At 37.4% G+C, this 12765-nt stretch overlaps 1 protein-coding gene across 1 annotated transcript in view; it reads right to left on the reverse strand.

Annotated features, from left to right (window-relative positions):
• The window catches only part of KCNU1 (potassium calcium-activated channel subfamily U member 1), a 194718-nt gene that overhangs the window by 18033 nt on the left and 163920 nt on the right, over nucleotides 1–12765 (reverse strand). The window contains 1 exon segment of the mRNA XM_070765628.1: nucleotides 12363–12484. Coding sequence (XP_070621729.1) covers nucleotides 12363–12484 — 122 coding nt within the window.

Below are 12765 nucleotides of genomic sequence, written 5' to 3' on the forward strand. Positions count from 1 at the left end.
GGACCTCATGTTAAGTTCCTGTTAAGTTGATTTATTGTTCATGCCTCTATGGAAGAATCTAGTCAAATAATAGCACTAAATTGACACTAGGTAAAAGTCAATGGAATTCAAGAGGGCTTGGACTCGGATCATTTCTGGGAATACATAATGACGCCTAGACTGATTCTTCCTTTGACTCTGACCCCTAACTCTTCTCTCATTCTCCTACAAGTTGTCACTCAGCACATTGCAAACATTGTTGGAAGGCATTATATATGCCTACGAAAGAAAGTGTCATATTTTCCAATCTTCCTTTTCTTCTTTATGTTTTGCTGTTCTTCTAAGAAACTAAGAGCACCTTGCAATTAGCCGTCCCTGATTTTTTATTCTTACAGTCAAACAATTAATATCTTATTATGATCACTGGAGGTTTTTAAGGAAAGATTGGGCAAACATTTGTCTGAAATGGTATAGGCCTGAGCAGGGGGGTGGACTAGAAAACCTCCAAGGTCCTTCCCAAACATGTTTTTCTGTTAAAACACAATAGTATACTATAATTAGTGGTAAGATCATCAATAATCAGCCAAATCTGCCTAATTTTACAGGCAGTAGAGCAGGATTTAACTATATTCAAGGACAGTGGATCATATTTATGTGATAGTAAAAGCTGTACATAAAAGATGAGAATTTTCTGGTATTGTTTATTTACTTATTTATTTTTATTTTATTTATTTATTTTGTCCAATACACAATAAGGTATTTAGTGTGTGTGTGTGTGTGCGTATACAGTAAGACCTCACCTATCGCTGGTGTTACGTTCCAGACCCGGCCGCGATAGGTGAAATCCGCGATGGGGAATTTATCGACTGATAGTACTAATTTAAGTATTTCTATTGTAATTGTTTGGTAAGTTTTCATTGTTTTAAGTGTTTATAAACCCTTCCCACACAATATTTATTTTAGATACAGTATTTAAATACAGTATTTACAATTTTAGATATATATTTTTTGAAAAACCTGCCGATTGAGTTTCGCGGGCTGTTTAAATCTGCCGATCGACTTCCTCAGAAACCCGCGAACCAGCGAAGATCCGCGAATGATTTTTCTCATTAATATTTCTTGAAAACCCGCGATGAAGTGAAGCTGCAGTAGGTGAAGCGCGGTATAGCGAGGGACTACTGTATATATATATATATTTGTTTCGTAGATTTTCACGGGTACAGGTATGATGGTCTTGGTATATTCGGGTTTCTTCCTGTGTAGGATTTGGAAATTTCTGGCGACGTTTCGACGAGGTCTCACTCGTCATCCTCAGGCTGGTGTTTCTGTCCTTGTTCTCAGGCGAACACTGCGAGACCTGAGCTGCCTTCCTTCTATAAATACTGGTGGCTGGGTGTGGTTTGATGGCTCAGCAATTGCCTGCTGTGTAGAAACTTCCTGGTGAGTCAGTGGGGTAACAATTGGGGTCGTTGATGTAGCTGAGGTATGCTGATTAGTTAATGGTTGTAGATTAGGCGTGATATCCTGAGTAGTTGGAACTTGCAGGCTACTTGATTGTTTTACAATGTGTGTTCTGAGTCTGGTTTCTATGGCTGGGATACGTTTGAGGGCTGGTTTCCAGATGTCTGGTAAACGGGAGGTATCATCCCGCTTGTTCATATTTTGAGGATGTTTTTCTATCTCGATGGCTTCCATGATTATTCTTTTGCTGTAGTGTTCTGTTTTGGAAATTAATTTGGTACTGTCAAAATCAATTTAATGTCCTGTAGTTTTGAAGTATTGGAAAAGGGAGGAGGTTTTTTCTTTTTTCTTTAATGCATTCTTATGTTCTGCAACACTTGCATTTACTCTCCTGTTAGTTTGTCCAATATATGTGGCTGGGCAGATTTTACACGGTATTTGATAAACTCCCTGGTTTTCTAGTTGGATATTGTCTTTTGGGTTTCTTAGGATGTTGGCTATTTTTTAATCTGTACCAAAGGCTGTCTTGATGTTGTGTTTGCGGAGAATTTTACTGATTTTATCAGATTTCATCAGGCTGAAGTTTTAAGCTTCGTGCTGCTGTAAATATGGAATGTTTGCAACTGCCATTTGTTCCTTATATATAGTGTTGGGGGTGGAGATTTGGTTTGAATGTAGCAAATAGATTGGGTGACTATGTTTTAGTGATTTGATTGGTTGGTGGAATCACAATTACTTGAAGGATTGACATGGTGATTATTATGATATGTTTTTTTGTTTAAGGCTGGTTTCCAAATCTCTGGTAGGCGGGACGTGTCATCCCGTTTGTTCATGCTGAAGGGGTGCTTCTCTATCTCTATGGCTTCCATAGTAATTCTTCTGTATAAATTTTCTGTTTTGGAAAGTAATTTAGTTTTTTCAAAGTCAATTTCGTGCCGTTTTTTTAATGTGCTGGACAAGGGAGGAAGTCTTTTCTTCTTTTTTAACTGCATTCTTATGTTCTGCAATGTGTGCGCTCACTCTTCAATTGGTTTGTCCAATGTATGTGGCTGCATATGTTTTGCAAGGTATTTCATAGATTCCTTGGTATTCGAGTTGGATTTTATCTTTTGGGTTTCTTAGGATGTTTGATATTTTTTGGTTAGTGACAAATGAAGTTTTGATATTATGTTTGTGTAGAATTTTACTAATTTTGTCTGTGGTGCCCTTGAAGTAAGGGAGGAGGGTGGTACCATTATCCTGTTCTTGGTCTTGATTTTTGGGGGGTGTCTCTTTTTTGATTAGGTTTGTAATTGTTTTCCTTTCGAATCCATTAGAAATTAATACATCTTTGAGTTTGTTCAATTCAGTTTTTAAGTGCTCATGGTCAGCTAGGCGTTTGGTTCTGGTGATGAGAGTTTTGGCTACTGAGGTGATCTGTGCGGGGTGGTGGTGGGAGTATGCATTTAAATAACGGTTGGTATGGGTTTTCTTTTGGTAGATGGTGTGTCCTAGGGTGCCATTGGGTTTTTTATAGATTAGGACATCCAGAAAGGGAAGTTGATCATTGGCTTCTGTTTCCATAGTAAATTGTATTTTGGGGTGTAGGCTATTGAGATGTGTGAGGAAATTGTCTAGTTTTTCTTTTCCATGTGGCCAAATTACAAAAGTGTCATCTACATATCTCAGCCAAAGTTTAGGTTTTTGTTTAGATTGCTCCAATGCATTATTTTCAAAATATTCCATATAGAGGTTGGCGATGACAGGTGAGACGGGCGATCCCATGGGGGCTCCCTCTATCTGTTTATATCTTTGTTCATTATAGATGAAGTATGTATTTGTCAGACAGTGGTTGGTTAGATCTAAGATATATTTTGGGGGCTTTTTTTAGCTGAAATTTTAAAATTAAGGGAGACTAGGATGGTACCATTTCGGCCTTGTTCTGGCCTCATTAGCTAGCCACACCCTTCCTTCCTTACAAATGTTTTTAAAAAATAATATATATCTATATCTATCTATATCTATCTATATCTATCTATCTATCTATCTATCTATCTATCTCTATCTATCTATCTATCTATCTATCTATCTATCTATCTATCTATCTATCTATCTATATATCTCACATGTTTTTTGCTGAATTTGAAAATTAAGGGAGACTAGGATAGATCTATTTCAGCCTCATCAGCTAGCCATACCCACTGGGACTGCAACCTTTGCCTTGTAAGGCAGAGAATTATCCTCTAGGCTACAGTATCCAATCCCTTCAGCTCTGCACAAGGGAAAGGTTACATATTTTTGTGTCGAATCACCCTGGTGTATTGAAGGAACATCACAGCTCCTTATTTGCCTCTCGGCCCAACCAATATATACACACATACATACACACACACATAGTAAAATACATGATGAAGGTTATAGAGGAGATACTCATAGTAAAATATATCTAAGAAAGAATAGAAAAGAAGATATAGTAATAGAACATATCAATGAAAGAATAGAAGAAGAGATATAGGAATAGAAGAAAGGTATAGGAGATACAGGTGAGCAATAGGACGGGGGACGGAAGGCACTCTAGTGCACTTGTACTCGCCCCTTACTGACCTCTTGACCAGGTCAAGAGTTATAAAAGGGGTCCATGAATTCTTATAGATGATACAATAAGAGGATATGAGCTGTGGTTTCAATAGCCTATTGTTCACAGGGGCACTCTCTCAGCTCATACGGGACTGTTTTGACACTCCAGAATGTATATGGAGAGAAAGCATTACAAAATGTTAGTTACGGCTCTCCAACATTTAAAAAGAGAAATGTAAATATCTCATTCATTTTTGAAGGGTGGGAGAGATTGACTGCTTAAGAATTGTTATTTTTAACAATAATAATCTTGTACAGTAAAATAGGCTGTTACTGTCTTCAACTCACCCAGTGGTAAGTCAAGTAAGGCTTTAAACCTGAGTTCCTTCTATTCGTACCCAACTATACTGTTTTAAATAAGCCAGTATTATGAAAAGGAAATCTTTGCTGAATTTGGAGAATCAAATAATTCATTTGAACTGTTTCCTACCTCTCCTGCTAAAAAGTAGTCCAATTATGATCATATTCCAATTGTGATGAAGGCATTTTTCATCTATTTAACATATACAATAAACTCAACTGAGCTGAACCTGGAAATCCCAGACCAATTTTTAGATTAATAATAATAAAACAGAACCATCTGGTGAGCAGTTTTGAAAATAGTTTAATAGTTTTAAAAAAGTTTAATTTGAATGAATGGGTAACTATAATTAATCCAGAAAATCCATGTCAAATTTCCTTTACCACATTCCATTTTTATATTTTGTAAATATGAATAACAATGGAAACCTCTGAGAAAAGCTCTGAGATGTGCATATTATAATAAAGTTACTCAAAGCAAGCTATTTCTGGAATTTTTTTGATCTGACAGACTGTTCTCCCCAAGTTTCCAGCAAATATATTTTGTGAGTCTAGCTGTAGTTCCTGAATTGAAAGACTTTGTGTATTGAAATGAGTCTATAACACAATGACCATGTTGAATAATATTCACCTATTAAATGTAAAATGTAATACTTTCGACTTTACAAATGCTTAGCCATGGTTTATGGGCTCTCTATGGGTTCTCTATTTCAATTTAATACAACACAGAGAAACTGGAGTTCCAAATTTTACTTAGTGATAACAAAGCGTTATCACTAATACAGTGATACCTTGTCTTACAAACTTAATTGGTTCTGGGACGAGGTTCTTAAGGTGAAAAGTTTGTAAGACGAAACAATGTTTCCCATAGAAATCAATGGAAAAGCGATTAATGCGTGCAAGCCCAAAATTCACCCCTTTTACCAGCCGAAGCACCCGCTTTTGCACTGCTGGGATTCCCCTGAGGCTCCCTTCCATGGGAAACCCACCTCCGGACTTCTGCGTTTATGTGATACTGCAGGGGAATCCCAGCAGGGGAATCCCAGCATCACAAAAACGAGCACTTCGCTGGCAACGGAAGTCCGGAGGTGGGGTTTCCCAGCAAAGGGAGCATCAGTGAAATCGCAACATCGCAAAAACACCACCTCCGGACCTCTGTGTTTTTGCGATGCTGCGATTTCACTGAGTCAATAGGTGCTTCGCTGGCAACGGAAGTCCGGAGGCGGGGCATCCCAGTGGCAGCAGTGGGTTTGTAAGGTGAAAATAGTTTGTAAGAAGAGGCAAAAAAATCTTAAACCCTGGGTTTGTATCTCGAAAAGTTTGTATGACGAGGCGTTTGTAAGATGAGGTATCACTGTATATTGTAGATTTGGATGTCATGTTTAGCCACAACTAAGAGCATATGAGATTGGGGTATGACACTTTATGCCAGGGTTTTCAAACTGGATTCATCATGTGCAGGCCACGCCCATTCAAGCTCCATAAGGGGAACAAATGCCACAAAACGTCATGTGATGCCGCAAGTTTGACATCCATGGTAAATATTTTTCAGGTTGATTAACCAGGGAAATTAAACATGTTGGACAATATATTTGTTTCATTACACAGCTATCCAGAACACTGCAATAAGATTTTGATTACTGTTCCAATCAGCGAGAAAGGATAAAGATAGAGCAAACAATAAGTTTGCCTTTGTCTATGAAGACATAGGCTATTTTGGTGAGTAGTGCCCCATTATTTTAATAGCTGTATCAGCATTTTTAAAGATGGAATTATCCAGTATTATTCTGAGTAGTAGATCAGGTTTATCTTGTGCAAAAAGAATTGGCATTTTACATACTTAGGTTTAAAGGGCTGAGCTCTTTAATATTTCTTTGCTACATTTCTTTTTTTAACATCAAAAGGATTGTTGCATTTTCTGACTTGGAAAAAAACAGAAGGATTTGTGTGTCACCTGTGTCCCTCTTTATTTGATTTGCTGAATTATCTATATTATTGGAGTTTTCAGAATAAAAAGAAGACAAGTAGAGAGAGATCATTTTCTATCAGAATATCCCTGCAATTTACAGTATTTATTCAAAGTTCAACAAAGGGTTCATAACTTGCAGCTGTACCAGACTTCTTCAAGGTTGCTGCTGCAGCAGATTATTATTTAGTACCTAAAAAGATTACCAAAAATATTATAAAACATATGGGGATTAATCATCATTCAAATTAATTAAATTAGAATAATAGAATTATAGGGCTTGAAGGGACTTTGGAGGTCTTTAGTTCAACCCCCTGACCAAGACACGAGACCTTATATTATCTTGGACAAATGGGCGGTACAATCCTTTTTTTGAAAACCTCTAGTGATGCAGCACCCATAACTCCAGGAGGCAAGCTGTTCACCTGATTAATTGTTTTCACCATCAAGAAATTTCTACTTAGTTCTAGGTTGGATCTAGGTGATAAGTTTCCAATATTTATTTTTTGTTCTGCACTCAGGTGCTCAGGAGAATAGACTGAACCCCTCTTCTTTGTGACAGTCTCTCATGTATTGGAAGTCAAATATCAGATTACCCCAATCCTAGTTCTTTTAATTAGGCTATATTAAATTAAATTAAATTAAATCAAATTCATTTTTGTCCTGCCTCCATATATTTTTATTTGCAAAGTGGTACATTACGCAAAAGTAAGTTGTAGCATTGACCAAAAGGTTGGCTATCATTGCTTTAATATATTCAAAAAAGCACTTTATTAGAATATCAAGAATTGCATTCTTACTTACAATCATAATGTTGAGGAAGAGGAAGAGCTATTTATTAATTAAAACACTGTAAAATGGCCATTGTATCAGTATATCATCAACATTCTCTTTGAATTATGTTTTAGCAATGCTCAAGAAAGCCTTGTAAAATCCAACATAAACAATCTATTTAAATTACTGCTAGGTAGTGTTTTATCAATAGATATCCATCATTCAGAGAGTTCCTAAAAAAATTATAATTGTTGCCATATGTATCTTTCTCTAATGTATACATTTCACATGCAACTATTTTGAATATTGTTTTGCTTTGTAAGGACCTAGTTAGAATTTTTTGCATGCAACTCCCTTAAATATACCCATTTTTGTTTGAATGTTTTGAGCTGAGACATATTGAGAGAAAAATGCTAGTGATTCTGTGATTTCATTTCTGTCTATTCCATGACAGTATTTTGGCAGCTTACGCTCTTTCTCCTGAAAAGATATTTAACAGATTTCATTTACATTTCTAGTGAAAGCCTAGCACAATTATACATTACCCAATTCTGGTGGTTCTTGGTAGCCTAAAATGCTACGATAAAATCCATAACATAAACTTTGCATGAGCTACATGAAGAAATATGTTCTTAGAGTCTTCCTAAATTGTATTAAAAAAGGAACCAGTTTCAAATCCAGTGGCAATTTAACCTATAATGTTGGTTTGACCAGTCAAAAACTTATACTGTTGATCTTTGATGTACCGTATTTTTCAGAGTATAAGACGTACCTAGATATTAGAGGAGGAAAACAAGGGAAAGGGTATTCTGAACTAAATGGTGTAGTAATATATTATTTAATAAAATACCAGTGTAGCAGAATACTTTTTATGAACATGTATATTTTTTCAAACATGTATACTTTTTTACAAACTTCAAACTTGACAGCTTTAAGATTTGTGGACTTAAACTCCCTGAACTCCTCCTTCAGTCATGCTAGCTCAGGAATGGGAGTTGAAGTTCACAAGTCTTTATTTTTTATTTTTTTTAAAAGAAAGTTTATTAAATTTAAATCGTTAAAAACGGTGGGGAGGGGTCATTGGAAAAAAGAGGAAGGGGGAAGAAAGGCATTACATAGTAGAAAAACAGATCTTAAACTATATATAAGGTAATCTATATAACTATATTATAACCATAATTACATTACATAACAAGAGATATAAGATATATGGTCTACGGCCATACTACCCTGAACACGCCCAATCCCATCTGATCTCAGAAGCTAAGCAGGGTCAGGCCTGGTTAGTACTTGGATGGAAGTTCACAAGTCTTTAACTTGCTAAGTTTGAAGACCCTTGCACCCCTTACCCTTAATCCAGAAGTCTTCAAACTTGACAGCTTTAAAACTAATGGACTTCAACTCCCAGAATTCCTCCTCCAGTCATGCTAGGTGGGGTAATTACCGTGTTTCCCCGAAAGTAAGACAGTGTCTTACTTTCTTTTTATCCCCAAAAGCCCCACTATGTCTTACTTTCGGGGTATGTCTTATATTGGAAAAAAATTGTCGAATTTTTTGTTTTAACCATAAAATTAACATTTATTAACAACCTGAACAGTATTGTATTCACCACAAAACAGCAGATGATACCCCAGTATGCCAGTGTGTATGTTTTACTGATGTATGATTAATACTGTGTGCATTACCGTATTTTAAGCAGGAGGCGGCAGTGACAAGTGCAAGGGACGGCGCGGTGACGTATGGAGAGGGGGGCGGCGCGGAAGTGGGCAGGAGGCGGCGCTCATTTGGATCAGACGGAGGCAGCAGACGTGGTGACGTATGGAGGGGGGCGGCGCGGAAGTGGGCAGGAGGCGGCGCTCATTAAGATCAGAGGGAGGTGGCAGACGCGGCGACGTATGGAGAGGGGGACGGTGCGGACGTGGGCAGGAGGCGGCGCGCAGCTAGATGAGAGGGAGGCGGCAATACCCCCGTGTTTTCCCAAAAGTAAGAGATATGTCTTACTTTTGGGGTACGGCTTATATTAGCCGACCCCCCTGAAACCCCCGATACGTCTTACAATCGGGGGTGTCTTACTATCGGGGAAACAGGGTAGAAGACAAAAAGACTCCTGTTTTTGCAAAAAAAAAAGGGACTGTTGCCTGTTTTTTTTGTTTTGCAATAATGGGGTGGACAGTGGGTCTGGGAAACCTGCAGAGAGCTCCTGGGTGCTGGGGGATGGCAAAAATGCCCCAATTTTTGCAAAAACAGGCTAGGTTTTGCCTATTTTTTCACAAAAATGAAGGCATTTTGCCTTCCAGTCCCCTGGAGCTCTGCAGGTTTCCGAGACTCTTTGCCCACCCAATTTTGGTGAAAAAAATGGGTAAAAAACAGTCATTTTTGCCATCCCTCAGCACCCAGCACAAACAGGGCCATTTGTCTCAAAAATGGAATATGGGATGGGATTTTAGGAAGCCAAAATGTCTCTATTTAGTGTATAAGATTCACCGACATTTCCACTCTCTTTTGGGGGGGATGTGTGTCTTATACTCTGAAAAATATGGTATGTCTGATGGATTCAGCAAAGCATACTCACTTAATGACCATTTTTGCAGTAAGAATGGAAAGAGAACAATCAAGGATTGGCCCAAATGTGGTCAAAAAGGCAATTGGACTTGCTTGGTTTTTTTTTCCTTGAAAGGTATAGGTTTAGGTTTAGGTTTATTGGATTTATATGCCGCCCCTCTCCGCAAACTCTCTTCTCATCCGAGTCTACGGAGAGGGGCGGTATACAAATCCAATCAATCAATCAATCAATCAATAAACAAACAAACAAACCTCTTTAGTTCTAACTGTGTGGTAGAAAATAGAAGGATTGATATTACAGTATTTGCAGTCATATTCCAATCTTTACATTCCCAATCATGCAGCTAGAACTGAAGAAGCTTCTTGGATGAAAAGCAAAATGTTTTCAAGGAAAAAGAAAGTCAGTGACCTTTTGACAAAAGCATTTTTGGGACAACCTTGACCTGGATGAATGGAATGGATTGGATCGGAAAACCTGCTTATTCCTTTAGGTAGATATTTGGACTTGAACTGCAAATTTTTCAGCATTACGCTCTGTGTTCTGAGTCCCCAGGAAATTGGCAATTCTTAATTTAGTGGCAGCTCATGATGACCCATATGTTGTCCAGCTCAGAAGGAAGTGTTGACACTTAAGTTACCTAATTCAAAATCAATTTAGAAGTCAAGGTATGCCATGGAAGCTGTGTTATAGTATAGCTTGTCTTGACTGCTCTTTAGATGAGAAAGAACATCAGGGAAGACATACTATAAAGAAGATGTTGATGTTGAGCCAATAACTAAGCCTACAACTTCAGCTCTAGACCTAATGGTTCTTGATTTAGACCATAAGTTTCATCTATTCAACTATCATAAATACTGAAACAGAATAAGTATATTTACCTATGTTGGGAAAATTGAACCTGGCAGGGTGCGTTAAGAGTAACTTGCTGAAGGAAACATGATATTATTGGGATTGCCTATGCTTAGTAAAGTAAGAGAGTGGTGATATTTATGGAATAATAGCACTTGCTGGTTGTTGCCTGTGTGAAGACTATGATTTTTCTTTTAAAATTTCTGGCTGTAAAGACCTTCAATATTTAAAATTGTTTTTGAATTCTTTTTCTTGGGTTTGGTCCACTGGGTGCTTTCTTCACTGTGAAGCTGCTATAAAACTTGATCTAAAGTTATAATTCTGTGTATCTTCAAAAATATCAGTTACATGCCAGTTGGGAACTTTACTACCAGGCATCTGTATTTACCTGGGTGAAGGAGTGGGTAATAGACATAGAAGACTATTACTATTGGAGGGACATGATCTCCAATTGCCTTTTTGCAGTATAACAAGAATAAATACATAGATATTTTCATAGACAATATATAAGAAAATCCTACTCTTAGTATGAGAAAAAGTCAAAACAAAAAACTATATGAACATATCAGTCTGGCTTTCTACGTTGGAAGCACTGATATATCTAAATGTTATTAATTTGGGGAAAAATGTAACATATAAAGATATCTTGAATGAAGAAGTGGAACTCTAAATGACACAGGAAATGCAGAATCAAGGGATAGATTTAGCATGGTGGCCATGCTTGCAAATACAATCAAGATATGTGAAAGATGAAAAGACATATCAGTTTTATAAAGAGCCAACAGCACTTGATCAGATACTTTTAGGGACAGGTGAAAACTTAATAAAGAAAATATACATCTACCTGTTAAGTATCAAAATGGAAAACAAGTGAAAGAAATATTGATATTTGGGCAAAAAACTTTAGATAATGAAGGGAAGCTGCTGGAGCGGCGGCAACTGCTGAGATGGCTCTGGTGGCTTCCCTTCATCACGTGACGTTCCCGGCGCTGTTGCTACTCGAAGGGAAGCCGCCGGCAGGAAGGAGAAAGTTTTTGCAGCTGCTTACAGGTAATAAGAGGAAGCAATGAAGAAAGGAGCCCCCCAAAGCTGCCGGGATTGCAGCAGCCCCCACCCTTCCTGCAGCTTGGAGGAATTATAGAACTCCTCAGCCCCCCGAAGCTGCTGGGATTGCAGCAGCCCCCACCCTTCCTGCAGCTTGGAGCTCTTAGAGAGCTCCTCAGCCCACTGAAGCTGCTGGGATTGCAGCAGCCCCCGGCGGTAACATTTCGGATAATGAACAAAATTTTCTGTGGCTATTCGGTATCCGAATTTTTGTTCAGATACCGAAGCAAATTTTTGCCGAAAATTTTGTTCGTTATCCGAAATGTACGAGAACCAAAGCATTCGAGTATCGAGGTATCACTGTATTATTATTATTATTATTATTATTATTATTATTATTATTATTATTATTAATAATTGTTGTTATTGTTGTTTTTATTATTAGTAGTAGTATAATAATTAATACTTTGTATAATCAAATTGATGCAGACAACACACTGTCTATTAAGCACTTATGTATTTCAAAGAAAAAATGTATAAATTAAAAAAAATCAGTTACAGTGGGTCATGAATATCTGGATTAATATCTTTGTCTTTATGGTAAAATTAATGTGTTGTATCATGATAACATGTGGTATTTTTGACTTGGGTTCTCTTGGCTGGGTTAGAGAGAGCTAGTGTTAGATAAGGAAAATTAAACTGACCAAGGAAGATCATTTTGTACTTCTGATAAAGTTGGAGATCAAGGAGTTAATACAGAAAAGGACAATTTAATAAGAAACTTGAACTGGGTGACTTTCAAGAACTTACTGTGCATAAGAGAGAATCCAAAAAGCTGTCTGAAAACAGTGTCCCTTTGGATAAGGTATCCTCTAACCTATCAGAGTTTTCCATTCCACTCTGTTGAAAGAATTGTGCGTTTGCAGCTACCTCTGTAGGAGAAGAAAACACCAAAAAACAAATATGCAACACAAGATCTTTCATATATCAGCCTAAATAAATGGAAATTATAAATTATATAATTATAAATTGGGAAAATCTCCACTAGATCCATAGCTACAGCATTAAAAATGCACACAAGTAGTCCTCAGCTTATAACCAGTAGCTCAGTGATGGTTCATAGTTATCACAGGTACTACAAAAGCTACTTACTACCCACTTTTGAAGATCCAACATAATTCCTCTCCCATCAGAAGACTGCATTTTGGGGACT

This window comes from Erythrolamprus reginae, chromosome 12 (genome assembly GCF_031021105.1).
Source record: "Erythrolamprus reginae isolate rEryReg1 chromosome 12, rEryReg1.hap1, whole genome shotgun sequence".
In the NCBI taxonomy this organism is placed as follows: Eukaryota; Metazoa; Chordata; class Lepidosauria; order Squamata; family Dipsadidae; genus Erythrolamprus; species Erythrolamprus reginae.